A 15,804-nucleotide genomic window follows, 5' to 3' on the forward strand; every position below is an offset into this window, starting at 1 on the left:
GCTCAATAGTGCCAAGTGGTGTTTATGCTCAGTGAAGCCACGTGTTAGAGGCAGATTTGATACCAGTACTGATAAGCATTTCCTTCAGTGGTACGTCATCAGTAGAGAGGCTGGTAGCATCAGAGCCTAGCTCTCTCTCTCCGGCGTTCTCCAGGTGACAGGTCTGTCTGCTTCTTTCTTCTCTGAGCCCACATCTTGGTTTCTTGCAGGTCCTTTTCTGTTGAGCCTTTATTCTCCTCTAAGGTAGTTCCCCCAGGACTGAACTGCACAGTTCTATGTGGTGTTGCATGGTAACTCATGTTAATATGCTTGTTTACATTTTAAGTTTTGAAACTGGCTTGCCTCTTTGGGAATGTGTCTGTGTTTGTGTGATGTGTTATAAATGACTTTGTATACAGGAGAGTAAATTTGAATATGAGAGGAAATTAGTACTATTGTTTCTATTTGTAATATGTTAGCTGCAGTCATCTCTTGATTATTCATAGCCAGTTCACAGCTAGTCTACTTCCTTTGACTCCTGTTTGCTCTCATTTATACACTTGTGCCTGCAGATTTTTGCTGAGGGCTTATAATAATAAGATGATAAACTCACTATCATGTAAGTCTAGAGCTATGAAAAACTCAAAAGTACTTTGAAAGCAAGGTTATTATAGGAAAGAGTCCAGGCATGTTCTGTGCTTCCAGCCATGTCTACCTTTGTTTGGCCCTGTTGTCAGTTTGTTTTGGGGAAAAACCTAAACATAAGTGATGCTGTGGACGTGAACTATCTCTGAGGCTCTGGTCCTCTTGAACATTGACTGAGTCCATCAGTGTGGGCAGTGTGCTAGATAGCAGGACACCGATGGCAGCATGGGACAGCAGAGAGTGCCTGACTTGAACCCAGGTTGCTTGAGGCTGAACACTGCCCAGCAGGGCAAGTCACTTAACTTCTCTGAGCAGCTTTGATAGCCTCACAGTGGATTAGCGAAGCCTGGCTGAGCTGGCACAGGCAGGCCCCACAGCAGCTCAGTGTCACTCCATTTGATGGGTACCCAGGAGCGGACTGCACGCTAACTTATGCACGATTTTGGTTTCCTGGCCTTGTAAAATGTTCATGTGTATGCTTTGTGTCTTTTTGCATTTTGATGAAGTATTTTTGCATGCTTTTCTGTCTGCAAGCAACTCACAGATTGTCAAAAAAGAAAAGAAAAAGTTAAAAATCACTTAGTGGACCTTTGAATGTACTCAAAGGATCTGTTTGGTAGGCAGGCCACCTGTGGCAAGGCAGTTCACCAATCTGAGACACAACTTCTGCATTTGCAAATGCAGGTTTTAGATTAGCTCATCCTTACATCTTCCTCTTAGTGCCCAAATCTCCAAGAGTACCAAAGAGCTGTAATTAGAGTAAAGCTACTGGAGTACTAAAAGTTACTAATATCACATATTTGCATCTGATGGAGCTCATTTACATTTCTTACCTTGGCTACAAAGAGTACTGCTATTCCGGCCCAGCACTGAGGCACATGTCTATACTTCCGGTGCTCAAGAGGCTTAGACAGGAAGATCCCACACTCTGTCTGGGCCACACAATTCCTGGCAAACCTAGTAAGATCCCTGCACCCACTCCCACCTGTATTGAACACTCACAGCTAAGATTCATCAGCTAAAGCCAGTCTTCTCCTCCTCTGTAAATGTCCCTCCATGAACTGAAACGATCATTAAAAGCAAAGAGTGGGTTTACTACATCTGTGTTAGAGACTGGGGCCAGGGCGCAGAGCACTGCAGGATGGCCGGCACTTGTTTTTATGTTCACATGAAGCAATCTAAATTGTTCTTTATGGCTCACGGTATCCTGAGATAGCATTTCAAAGGTCTCTTATATGAACTCTTCTGAAATGATAATAATGTTTTATTTTTTGTAATATGGGATTGAGATAAAATATTCTCAGTGTTGTGCTCTTTGATGTAGTTATGTGAGAACTGCCCATATCATTATAGGATTACACTAACTCACTGATACTTCCCCATCTCATATTGGCCAATAGCTAAAACAGAAAACAGTGGAACTAACACGGGCATGTCAGAAGCAGTATGAACTGGAGCAGGAACTGGCTTTTTATAAAATTGATGCCAAGTTTGAGCCACTAAATTATTATCCATCAGAGGTAAGTTTGTATTTTGCAGTAATTCAAAATTAAAGCCAGGATTGGGGGAGGCAGGAAGAAGACAGGTGACAGGAACATCAAAGGGATATTACCATTAATCCCTCAGTTACCTTTTTAAATGCATGTTTGTATTCATATGTGTAGGGGAGGGCATGCATGTGGAGGTTGGACATTTTCCAGAATGTCTAACTTCTCTGCTTCCATTGTGTGGTTCCCAGAGATTGAACTCAGGCTGGCAGTCGAGGCAGCAGGTGCCTGCAGAGCCATCTCCAGTCTACTCCAGTTTCTTGATGTAGGATATCATCAAAGTAAACTGAACTGGGGTTGTACGAGTGGGTTATGCGGCTGGTGGAATGAAAATAGTGTTCTAAAGATAAAAGCTTCAGGGAGATCACTGCCTACAGCCACATCTATAGTCAAAAGCCGTCTGTTCCCTTACTCTAGGTGCAGAGCAGTGAGGCGCAAACTTCCAGTGGAAGGGCGTCAGCACCTTTGAGTGGTGGCTAGTTCACTGCGCTCTCACAGTGGTTAGAGTCAGCCACTGTTAGCAACAGCACCATAGAAACAGGGAGCTGCCCAGTGGCCAAGTGAGTCCAACAGTACGTGCATGGTTTAGTTTCTGAACATTTAATACTAAAATTCATTAGATTGAGATCTTACATCAGTCAGGAAACAATGTACTACACCCAGGTTTCTGATTTAAAGATGAAACAATGTTAAGCAATCCCATAGCTCTGGGTAGTCTAGGCAGTTAATTTAAACTCTACTTGCTGGCAGAGGGAATAATCCTTTTGAGGCTGTTTTTAGTTCTAATTCCTTTTTACTATATGAAAAAGAAGAGAAACATATCTTTTACCTTCTAGGCATGTTAGATTAATATAAATATAAGTATTCTGTGATAAGTTTGCCACTAATAAGGTGAATAATGCCATTTGACCGGAAATTGCTTCTTAATCCATAAGTCTTATTAATATGCTTGCTTGTAGTATGCTGACATTGACAAATCCCCAGATGAAAGCCCTTACATTGGCAAATCCAGATACAAGAGAAATATGTTTGCCACTGAGACTTACATTGTCAGCAATGCCCAGGAAGTTCAGATCAGGAAGATGGTACCGGAAGGAGGACAGTTCAGACAGGATCGTGCACCCCCGAGAGCCCAAGCACCACCCGATGTACAGGTGGAAGACACGGAAAAAAAAATAAGTACAGGTAACCAGAGTTACTCCTAAGTTCTTAAAAAGGAAAAGACGCGGGCTACTGCTCCACGGTGGCACATTTGCCTAGCATGTCCAAGGCTCTTGTTTCAGTGGCCAGCTCTACAAAGGTAACGAACGCATGCACACATACATACTACATATATACTACATACAATAATTGAATCTGCAGGTTGATGATGTTCGACAATTTTTAATTAAACATTAATGGTTCTTATTTTACATGAAAAGTCTAAAGCCTAAGTAGTGAGCAGTGAGCCTGCTTTATAATGATTCCTCTTGTGTGTGGTTGAGATTTGGGTTTCTGACAGTAATTGGCACAGTGTGTTCAGGGACTTGGTCTAGTAAGAGCCCGTAAATCTCATCCTGCCAGCATGCACTGAAACTACTCACTGAAGGAGTGAAGAACCATTCTCATTATTATTGTATGTAAGGATCAGAACCTTCCAATAGGCTGGCCTCTGACTCTCCTCCACATGCCTGTCCTGCGTCTCTATTTCCTCAGTCATGTACACTCCCACCTACCATCTACTCACTCTCTCTCTCTCTCTCTCTCTCTCTCTCTCTCTCTCTCTCTCTCTCTCTGTGAGTGTGTGAGAGAGAGAGAGAGAGAGAGAGAGAGAGAGAGAGAGAGAGAGAGACTTACACCATATAATTCAAGGGACCTTACCACCCCTGGCAAACCACATAATCCAAGAAGTTAAGCCAAGAACACTAAAGGTACTATGCCAGTGTTAACTGTGAATCTACTCTCTGGCTGTATGGATATAGGCGAAAGGACTCCTGACTAGAGTCTGCACTTTAGTATTCTTTAGTACCTTGGTCCACTCAGGGCTCCCACTGAGCAAGTTATTAGCACATCCTTGATTAACAGGTGAAGACTGATTTCTTTTTGACGAGTATCTTATGGAAAGCTTTGGCGAGGGAACGGGATGTGTAGAGGCCAGTGGTAGGAGGCTCTGGTGAGAACGGGATGTGTGGAGGCCGGCGGGGAGGCTCTGGTGAGACAGTGGAGTGAGAGCAGGAAACACAGGTGAGCTCTGAGGTGGACACTAGCTGATTCCAGGGCCTTTCCAGACGGAGTTTCCGTTTGTCTTGATTTCTTCCTGTTACTTCCCTTTTCTGTATTTCCTTTCCTTGCTTTTCTTTTCTTTCTACGTGCTGGGATATGCACAGCTTCTACATGTCCAGCTCTAGCCTCCTATAGCAAGTATGTTTGTCTCAGATTTGGGTTTGTTTGCTTGTTTTCGAGAGGTGGGGGGGGAGCTGCGTGCTTGTTTTGTTTTGTTTGTTGTTGTTTTTTCTGAAACAGGATCTCTCTGTGACCCTGACTGTCCTTGGACATAATAGGCTAGCCTCAAACTCACCAGATCTGCCTACCTCTGCCACTGCCTCTGCCCCTTTGCCCCTGTCTGCCTGTGCCTCTGCCTGCTAGGATTAAAGATGTGCAGCACCATTCCCAGCTCCACATAGAGACCTTGTTAATATCGCATGCCATCATAAAGCATTAACCTATAGCAAAGGCAGTGGCAGTGGTATCATTGTCAGTAACCTGGGGGAATGAATTATGACTCAGTAACATGTGAAGTACCTACTTTATAATATAGTCCTATTATCTTAAAACAGTGGTAAGAGAGCTCAGTTAAAGTCCTTCTGATGTTATGAATTATACAAAAAAGGATTAATTAGTGTCTTAGTTAGGGTTTCACTGCTGTGAACGGACACCATGACCAATGCAAGTTTTATAAAAGACAACATTTAATTGGGGCTGGCTTACAGGCTCAGAGGCTCAGTCCATTGTCATCAAGGCAGAAACATGGCAGTATCCAGGCAGATATGGTGCAGGAGGAGCTGAGAGTTCTACATCTTCATCTGAAGGCTGCTAGTAGAAGACTGACTTCCGGGCGACTAGGGTGAGGGTCTTAAGTTCACACCCACAGTGACACACCTACTCCAACAAGGCCATACCTACTAATAGGGCCACTCCCTGGGCCAATCATATACAAACCACCACAATTAGTTGTATAGAACAGAGCTAAACAGAGACGGAAGCCATCATAGCTTTGTTCTGCAACGGAACATCTTAATTTGGTGGAATTCATTGTAAAGAAAGAAAGTGGTATAAGTCAATATTTTTCCATGTGTATATGTAAAAATTGTTTTTAAATTTTCAGCACAAATTCGACTGTCAGAACTACACCATGAAATAGAAACAGCAGAACAGAAAGTATTACGGGCTACTCAAGAATTTAAACAACTGGAAGAAGCTATACAACAAAAAAAGGTATGTGAATCATGCCAAAGAAATCATTGTTAATATGGACTTACTTCCTACTTGTAAAACTGCAGTAGTGTTGGTGTAGACCTTTAAGCCCAGAACTCAGGAGGAAGAGGCAGGAGAATCTCTGTGAGTTCCAGACCAGCCAGGGATATATAACCATATAAATCATTTTGAAATTAGTTGTTGGATTATTGTAGAGTAGAATGTGGTTACAGTATTTCATTCATAATTATATCCTGTTAACATTTCATAAAATGTGTAGAAATAAATTACTTAAAAATGCAGGTATGGTGGCACATGACAGGCAGGCAAGTGTCTGAGTTTGAGCCAGCCTGGTCTATAAAGCGAGCTCCAGGACAGCTAGGGCTACGCACAGAAACATTGTCTTGAGCAACCCTGTCTCAAAAAAAAAAAAAACCAAAAAAACCAAAACCAAAACAAAACAAAGCCCAACCAATCAACCAAGCAAACAATGTATTACTTAAAATTGACACAGAAGGGGCTGGGAGATGAGTTGGTAGATAAGAGCAGTCACCGCCCTTCCAGAGGACCAGAGCTGGGTTTCTAACCCCTTGTTAGGCAGCTTACGACTGCCTGTAACTCCAGCTCCAGAGGGAACCAGCACTTCTTGCCTCCACAGGTATCCACCTTCACGTGCACAAATTCACATGCAGATGCACACACGATTGAAGGAAGAACAATACACTTTAAAAAGTAACACAAAAAGATGTGTTTGGTCTCCTACACTGGATTGCTTCCTGACTCTTCTTTACCTGGGCCTTAGGTTAAGAACTAAAGACCATCTCTGCTGCGGCGTGAACATTGTCAAACACAAGGTGGTGGTGTATGAGTTGGGGGCAGGGATGGGGACAAAAACTGCTTTCAGCAATTACCAAAGTATTTCATGGAGAAGTTAAGTAGTTCAAAATCCATGTTGTAATTGCATAGGTTCAATTATTTTGAATTTTTTTTGACACAGTGTCTCATGTAGCCCAGGATAGCCTGGAAGTTGCTATGTAGCTGAGGATAACCTTGAACTACTTACTCCTCCTCCTGCATCCACCTCCCAAGTGCTGGGATTGTAGATGTGGACCACCATCCTCAGTCCTACACTTTTGAAAAGCATTACTACATTTGTATAAATCTCTACACTAAAAATTGTAGGGAGTAGCAGCTGAATATAATGTTACTGTGTCAGCCCTCAGAACTCACTGGTAGACTATCTTCATATTTAAACTATAGTACAACAGTTAGTAAAATATCTAAAGTCACACAGACATGGTTCTATAACCTCCCAGTATGACACTGAGGAAGATACCTGGATTTTCCGTGATGTTATTGTTGTATGTAGACTTGCAGCAGTGACAGAGCACACTGATAATCTCAGCACACAGGAGTAAGAGGCAGGTCGAATTCTGTGAGTCTGAAGTCAGCCTGGTCTAAATAGTGAGTTCTAGGCCAGCCAAGGAGGCATAGCAAGACCCTGTCTCAAAAATAAATATAACAAGTTGTAGGGGAATCTTTCTACCTTAAATGTTCCCAGAATTACAAGGTATGCAATTTAGAGTGGTAGCTGATGCGTATCCACGAATCATCAAATCAGCCATTCTACTGCTGTGATCTGCACTTGTCACCACATTCCCAGTGTTCATAAGCTCTTAGGGGTAGGGTTTCCACCTAGAATTAGCATAAAGCTACAAACTGCATAGAGAATACCTAGCTGACTTAGCTGCTGTTCAGTTGCTGTGACAAATCACCCCTGACCAAGGCAATTTATAAAAGAATGTGTCTAATTTGGGGGCTCACAGTTCTAAAGAGTTAGAATCCATGACCTGTGGCAGGGTACATGGCGGCAGGCAGGCAAGCAAGCAGGTGTGACACTGGAGTAGTAGCTGTGAAGTCACATTTGAGATACAACACAAGGCAGGAAGACCTAACTGGGAATGACTTGGGCTTTTGAAGCTTCAGAGCCTGTAGCACCTTCAACAATGCCAAACCTCTTAATTCTTCCTAGACAACTGGAGACCAAATATTCAAATATATGAGCATGTGGGAACTATTTCCATTCAAACCACAATGCTAGATAATTCCCACATCTCTTATTTTAAAAGTCTTCTATAACAGTCTTTTTGAAGGTGTAGATACTAGCTGCGTAAATGGTTGTTGCCCTCCTTTGTTAATTATGTGCTGGGGGCTGGGGAGAATTAGATTTCAGAAGCAGAGAAAGACCTTCTTCTCAAGCAGTTGAGTGGTAGACTACAACATCTAAACAAATTACGCCAGGAAGCTCTGGATCTAGAAATGCAGATGGAAAAGCAAAGAAAAGAAATTGCCGAAAAGCATGAAGAGATCAACAATGTGCAGCTAGCCACGGATAGCCTGGATTCCAAAGACCCAAAGCATGTAAGTAAGATAGGAAATTGGCTTGTTCCACCGAGACTATTACTGTGTATCTGGGTATAGATAGCATATGCCTCACCATTTTTAATGGCAGAATCCTTTCTGAAGGTCTTCATTTGCTATACAGATTTAAGTAAGATATGTATGTATGTATGTATGTATGTATGTATGTGTATATATATATATTCATTCATTATTTGTATTTGTATACATATAATTAGATAGAAATATACCAATATAATATGAGTGTATTCATATCAAACATTTATGTCCAAAATGAAACCACGTAGTCTTGAATGAATTTGTTTACAATAAATGAAGGCTACATGGCATGCTGTTTGAGGGCAGTGGTGAATTTTATTGTATTCTAGAGCAAGAGAAACTTTCTTCAAAGGTAAATTTCTCTCCTAAAAGACAGGAAACACTGAAGCAGGGTCAGGACTTCTGTATCTCTTTAAGTTTTCATGCAGATAATCCACAAATGTTGTTTGATATTTTTTTTTTTATTTTGTCCTTAAAAAACATTTCTCTGGAGTTTGCCATGCTGTGTTGTGAAATCAAGATGGCTGAATGCTAGGGTTAGACTCTTGTCTCTTTCTGTCAGTCAGTGCCGTAGTAAATCTTTCTAATGACATATATTTTAGCCACTGTTCTGAAACAAGGAAAAACTATTTCCTTCATAATTTACTGTTGCAGGTAGAATTGTAAAGTTAAAATTAAAAAAATAAAGATCTCTGGACTAACAGGAATCAGAACTAATGTGATTAGGACAGTGCACTAGAAATGCTTTAAGTACTTGTCAGATTTCTCTTTAAACTATCAGTTTTATATGTATGTATGTATATATGTATGTATGTATATATGTATGTGTGTACAGAAGTATGTACATACTATAAAGAGAGGCCTTGTAATTTTGACAAGGATAAACTAATTGTCATACATATAAAATAGCTTTGAAAAATAAGCCTAAGCCTTGGTCTTCCTACTGAAAATATTACTTCATCTGTGTGTACATGCGTGTGCAGTGTTCATCTGTGTGCACACAGCATTGTGTGTATGTGGAGGGCAGAGGGCAGTGGCCATTGGTGTCTTCGCTTGTGTGTCTTCACTTACAGAATCTGGAGCTAATTAATTCAGCTAGCTTGGCCAGCCAAAGAGTTTGAGAGATTGGCTTCACCCCCCCCCCCAGCTCTTCCACCCCCCACTGGGTTATACAGTCTTGTTCTGTGCCTGCCTCTACGAGGTCTGGGCCTCCACATTCAGCTTCTTAGACCTAATGCCCATCTCCCCAGATCATTTTCAAGAGTTTTTGCCAGATGAAAAATCAGAGATTTTTTTAAGTACTGTAATGTATGACAGTCAGTAGTGTTTTACTGTATTATATATTAAATCTTCCATCTATGAAAGGATTGCCATGATAATAGAAAACTATATTCCCCAGAAGGCAAGAATGGAGCAGCCTGATGGTTCTGAGTCAGATTAAAGCCTGAATTGTGTTTGCTTCAGCAAATGGCCCTGATGTTCTAGATATAAAGGGAATTTAATTTTCACTGTATTTCTGTGCAGTATCACATAGAGGAAAGGGCTAGAGACGTTTTGTTTTTGTTTTGTTGTTGTTGTTTTGGTTTGGATTTTTTGAGACAAGGTTTCTTCGTGTAGCCTTGGCTGTCCTGGAACTCAGATCCATCTCCCTCTGCCTCTGCCTCTGCCTCTCCAGTGCTGGCATTAAAGGTGTACCACCACCTCCGTGGATTTTGTTTTTGTTTTTTTGTTTTTGTTTTTTTGTTTGTTTTTTTATGGATGTGCCCTCAAGACAGGGTTTCTCTGTGTGGCCTTGAGGGTTGCTAGAGTCTCATCTGCTCAGAGAGGAGTCCGGCACACCAACCAAGCTCCAGTCCTGACACCACTGCACAATTCTCAAGTTTTTCACTTGCAGAGGGTAGAAATGTGACTTAGGAAAAAGAATTTACTTGTCCCTCAGCGCTCTCAGGAAGGGATGGAGCCCTTGCTTAAGTTATTACAACAACCCTCTCCTTACAAAAGGGTTTTAAAAATCCAAAAATGAAAAATAAAATCTTAGCTTAGAACCAAGCCTAATCAGACTTTTTAAAAATATATAAGCATTTTATTAGGTGTCAGAAGGGAAAATAGCATTTAAAAATCGAATCCCGATTTAGCTACCAAGTTTTCCCAGCTAGAGGAACAATTATCCACCTGCAAACACAATGAAGATCTGTCCTGCTTTCCTAGAGGGAATTAGAGCGATCTTTCTGCCTTTGGGCCTGATTGGCCCTCTGGAGCTTCCTGTGTTTTGATTTAAAGTGGGGGCGGGGCCTGTCCATAGAGACTGCTGGTGACTGGACTATCTCGCTGTCAATCATGCTTGACTAGGACCAAGGTTTGAGGCGCGCTGGGAAGTTACTTGGGCTTGCCAAGATGTGGCTGTCAGAGAGGGACGGGCACATGAATTTGAAGACAAACTTAGAAAGCTTTCCACACGCTGTTCTTGTTCTCCACGGCTCACTTGTAACAGGGAAGATTCGGAGTTAAGGTATGGTCATTCCTCTGTGTATAAAGAAAGAGCTTGGAAGGAGGAGGAGTCAGATCTGTAAGTTCCTGTTTTTATAGTAACTCTTTTGTGAGCTCCACCGCTGCAGAAAAACCGCAGGATCGGCTGAGGCACCGCGTGTTTAAGGCATAGCATTGACAGTCTTTGAACCACATGCTTGTCCTGAGAGTAGAAGTCGCAGTGCACTTTTAAGGTGAATTTTAAGCTGTTGATTAAGAGTACAGTAGGATTATTGTTCATTCTTGAGCCACAAAAGTGCTTGGTGTAGTATTAGGATATAAACTCTTACTTATAGTAAGAAAGTGTCATAGGAAAGATTTAAGATGGGTATTTTGGGGGTGGGGAAAGATGATTTGAACATCTAGTCAGATCTCCCACTAGTAAAATAAAAGCTGGCGTTGAGGGTGGCGGGCCACTCCTTTGCTCCCCATTTGAGAGGGGGGGACCTCTGGAGCTAAGCGCTTTCTTGTAGAAGCTGATGTGTCTGAGGCTTGAAAACCTTAGCACTTGTTGCTCGGCTGCACTGTTCTAGTGACTTCTCCCTCGGCTATTGTTCTGTTCTTCAGATCCTCTAGGATGAGGTTGGAGTCTTGGGAGCCTTGAGGGGAAGGGTGGAATGAGTAGGAAGGCAAATTTCTCTCGGGAATGATTGTGTCTCCAAATGAACTGTTGCCAAGGAAACCAGTCAGGACATTTGATTGATCTAAGAGTCAGGCTTACATCTGTGGAGTGGAAGGTTAGACTAGATCATTGCTTCGGTGTCTCCCCTGCACATTTGAGGGAGATGATGCATTCCTTTCAGTTAGCAGTGGTTCCATAATGCCAGACTTGTCAGGGCGCAGGAGCAAGAGTGTGTGGGCTCTGAGGACTGTTGTCGCCCCGAGCGTGGGTACTGTAAGGGGTGCCTCCCAGGGCCCTGCTGAATTCTGGGATAAATGGTTTGTGAGTTCCCTCTCCAGTCCCAGATACTTATATCTAAAAACAAAATGTTTGAATAGAAGATAGAAAATAAACTTGAGTCCCATGTGTTTATTGATCAGAAGTCTCCATTTTCCCCAAGCCTCCCTGAGAAACCTTTTTAAAGTACATTTAGATGCTTTTTTTCAAACTAAGAAGACTTCAGTTATTTTCTATAAAAATTCCAACCTAAAATTTTTGTAAATTTTAAAAACCTATAAGTAAAATCTCTTAGTCCTTCTACACAAATATAATGCTTATTTGTATGTTGAAATTACCTTTGGATGTTCCCTGTAAATATACTGTCTTTAAGTAGAACCAGTGTTCTGAAAATCTTTTTTTAAAAAGACACATATTTCAATGCTATGCATCAACCACTGAACTTTCTAGATTGTGCCCTTGAAAACTGGCTTCCCCTCCCTCTCAGCTCCGCTCTGCTTCCTCATCTTATCTCAGATCACCCTCGGGTTTAAACAGGAGCCATGTATATGAAAATACTAACGGGCCTGACTCAGAGCAGATGAAATTGTCACATTTTATTTTCAATACTGGTTTTTTAAATGTTGCTAAGGATTATTATTTTCAAAAATTTTAAAATTCTGGGTTGTATTGATTCTTTTTTTTCCCTGAAATTCAGTCCCATATGAAGGCCCAGAAGAGGGGTAAAGAGCAGCAACTCGACATTATGACCAAGCAGTACACACAGCTCGAAAGCCGCCTGGATGAGATACTTTGTAGAATTGCTAAGGAGACTGAAGAGATCAAGGACCTGGAACAGCAGCTTACAGATGGTGAGAACTTAAGTGTGATTTAGGGTGAATAGCCCCAGTGTACACAGAAGATGCTCACACGAACAATCCAAGACTTGGCTGGATACAGTTCAGCTCTTATTACTAGTGTTTGATGAGGAAATTTGGCTGAATATATCCAAAACATTTAATAAAATTTAAAGTATATTGTATTATTATGGTCTGTTATGTTGATGACCAGTGAATCAGGCTTCAGTAGTCAAGAAGTCGGTCTGATCAGGAAAAGCTTGGTCATTGATTGTCTTCTGTGGCCTGAAATCCTTTCGGGAGCCTGTTGACATTAGGAAACTCATTCTAGTACTAGAAGGTGTAAAGAAAGAAGACAAATCTAAATAGCATTCTCGGAGTAGAGGAAGAAGGGACAGTAAATCGGGTGTAGTAAGGAGAGCCTGAGCTCAGTGTACGCAAAGGTTCCATCCCTGATTGTCATGCTCTGTCACCTTCAACTTGGTTCTGCCTTGATAATTAGTTGTTGAGAGACGCATTTTAAAGTTTTCATTAACATATCATGTAAAATAGCATGTGTCAGCATACACTTTTTAAGTACTTAATAAAAAATGTATGTGTTTGGTTGTTATGCCTGAAGTATGTCTGCTTACCATGTACATGCCTTGCCCATGGAATCCATAAGAGACTGTCGGATCTCCTGGAACTGAAGTTACAGACAGTTGTGAACCTCCATGACAAGAAGCCAGTTGCTCTTAACTGATGGGCCGTCTCTCCAGCCTCCATGATACTTTTTAACCCTTCAGGGTGTATATTTATGCTTCCAGTCTAAGATTGGTATTAGTCTTATATATTGAGTGGTCTCATATTGTGTATTCAGGAAAAACTCCTAGTTTTATTATACCTTTGTATTATACTTTATGGGTTTTTTGGTTTGTTTGTTTGTTTGTTTGTTGTTTGTTTCGAGACAGGGTTTCTCTGTGTATCCTTGGATGTCCTGGAACTTGCTCTATAGCCCAGGCTGGCCTCGAACTCACAGAGATCCACTTTCCTCTGCGTCCCAAGTGCTGGGACCAAAGGTGGGTAGTACCACCACCGACAATGCCTTCTTTATTATTTTAAAAGAAATTAAATTTTTATAGCATTATTTGGCCATTCAGTAAATATATGTTATAAATATGCTTGTCTTATTTATGCATACTTATACAATATTCTTGTATTATAGGAAATAAATTATCCGATCTTCAAAAATTAGATATGAGGAACTTAGACTTTTACTGTTGACTAAAGAGACAAAGTACTTCTAAACTAATTATTACTCCTGTGTATTTGTTGTGCATAGGCCAGATAGCAGCAAACGAAGCTCTGAAGAAGGATTTAGAAGGTGTCATCAGTGGGTTGCAAGAGTACCTGGGAACCATCAAAGGCCAGGCGACTCAGGCCCAGAATGAATGCAGGAAGCTACAGGATGAGAAAGAGACATTGCTGCAGAGACTAACAGAAGTCAGGCAGGAGAAGGACCAACTTGAAATCGTTGCCATGGATGCAGAAAATATGAGGAAGGTTTGATTTGCTTTTCTGCTTGTTTGAGCTTCAGACGTAAATGATATATGTCAAATTCAGTTAGAAACAGGTCATCAAATAACTGGAGAATATGAGCGTATATCTACCCAAAATACTGTATCAAATGTTTATGTTGGATTCTTGCAGCAAAATTATAGGACTAACATGGTTCAGTCTTCTGTTATTACTTGATAACTGACATTATTTATAGCTAATAGACATGAGTTAAGTTATGCCTTTCATCTGTTGCCTATCCTCATTGCTTTGAGGATTTCTCTATGTTGTTTTAATGACCTTTTTCAGATAAAATCTTACTATGTAGCTCAGGCTGGCCTCGAACTTGTGACTCTCCTGCTTCTACTGTCTGAGTTCACCACATCAGCAGGAAATGAAATAGTTTGTCAGATTTCATGTTTGTCAATCTGCTGAATTTTAAAACGTGTCTTCCTCCCAACTTTATATTATGAAAAATCTCATATTGGCAGGAATATTGAAAGAGTAGCAAAGTACCTCTGAGCCTTCTTAGATCAATAAATAGTTAAGTTTAGATCTTATAAACATAGCCCTTTTGTTCATGCTCAGAAAGTCTCAGACATCACCCTTCCATCAATCTGCAGTTAGTTTCCACTGTCAGTGCAGTGAATGCATTATTACACCTAGTAAAACTAAGGATCCTTCCCTAAACCCATCTAACTGTTACAACACCTTCTGATTGTTACAAGTATCTCCATGATGTCTTTTATAGTGGTGTGTGTGTGTGTGTGTGCATGTATGCAAGTGTACATGCATGGTGCAGGTGTGTGTGTGTGTGTGTGTGTGTGCGTGCATGTATGCAAGTGTACATGCATGGTGCAGGTGTGTGTGTGTGTGTGTGTGTGTGTGTGTGTGTGTGGTTTAGGCTGGTGTAACTTTGGATTGCTCTTCCTTCTGTGTTTCTGCCTGATGGTTTCTCTGTGTTGTCCTTTGTTCCTCCATACTCCATATAAAACACTGTCTCTTTTTAACTTTATTTTCTCTAGATGTTGGAGTGGTTACATGCCTTTAATTTGTTCTTTACAGTTCACATTTCCTCAGCCTAGTGGATTTCTATTCATAGAATTCTTTGACCATTTTTTTTGTATTGGATCATTTTTCTTTTGTTAATGATTTGCAGGATCTTTATATTTTGGATGTTAATCCTTTATTGAATACATTCAATATCTTCATTTCATGAAGTGCCAAATAGTCCTTGAAAAACTAAATAGGAGTTATCCACAATCTTCGTGTTTATTCAGAGTAGTTTGAGCTAATTCTATCATACCTAAATAAATAGGTGGAAATTATATATGAGCACTTGAAGGTGTGTCATTATGGGAATTCAGCTTTGAAAGTGTGTGTCTTTCTTAGTGGCTAACACTAGATTGTTGTTAGCCCTCAGTCCAGTGTGCCATCTTTAGAATGCCAGTGCTTTTTTGTTCTTTTGTTAAGGGAACACACTATGGTTTAGTCAGAAAAATGTGGGCTTTGCAGCCAGAGATCTGGGTTCATAACTCACCTCCTTTTTCTGGCTGCACAATGCTGTGATCCCTGAGACAGTTCTCCAGTTGCTTACTATAAACTGTAAGTTCCTGTCCAGGGCTGTTATTAGATGAACCAGTGAATGTAAAAACATGAAGTCCAGGGAAGGACAGGCCTTACTTACACTTCATTAGTCTTCTTTTTTAAAAATGTTTTCCCACTCCTGTCTTCCTCCTGTGCTTTCAGATGAGAGTGTCCCAGAGATAATTACTTTGGTAACTTGGTGAATTTTCAGGTGACATTTAGTAGAAGAGCTTGTATTTCAGCTTGGATGGCAGCTACCTCCTGTTGTTCATAGTCCGTGTGTGCTGGGCAGTAGCTTTGGCCAGCATCTGGAGCTCAAGTTAGTTACGGTGGCTTG

The 15,804-nt window shown here is 41.0% G+C and overlaps 1 protein-coding gene across 11 annotated transcripts in view; it reads left to right on the forward strand.

The window, feature by feature from the left end:
• Cntrl (centriolin) overlaps positions 1–15,804 on the forward strand; it is a 68,947-nt gene that overhangs the window by 11,562 nt on the left and 41,581 nt on the right. For 6 of the 11 annotated variants that reach the window (XR_007977813.1, XM_052182293.1, XM_052182299.1 and 3 more), the window contains exons 8-13: positions 2,025–2,144; positions 3,131–3,356; positions 5,536–5,645; positions 7,851–8,045; positions 12,206–12,359; positions 13,666–13,886. Coding sequence is in view for 10 of the 11 variants with exons in the window: in XM_052182293.1 (XP_052038253.1) it covers positions 2,025–2,144; positions 3,131–3,356; positions 5,536–5,645; positions 7,851–8,045; positions 12,206–12,359; positions 13,666–13,886 (1,026 nt within the window). In the remaining variant the exon portion in view is untranslated. Of the gene's footprint in view, positions 1–2,024; positions 2,145–3,130; positions 3,357–5,535; positions 5,646–7,850; positions 8,046–10,414; positions 10,594–10,699; positions 10,805–12,205; positions 12,360–13,665; positions 13,887–15,804 lie in introns of those variants that run through there. The other 5 variants (XM_052182295.1, XM_052182296.1, XM_052182298.1 and 2 more) reach the window with 5 other exon arrangements.

This window comes from Apodemus sylvaticus, chromosome 5 (genome assembly GCF_947179515.1).
Source record: "Apodemus sylvaticus chromosome 5, mApoSyl1.1, whole genome shotgun sequence".
In the NCBI taxonomy this organism is placed as follows: Eukaryota; Metazoa; Chordata; class Mammalia; order Rodentia; family Muridae; genus Apodemus; species Apodemus sylvaticus.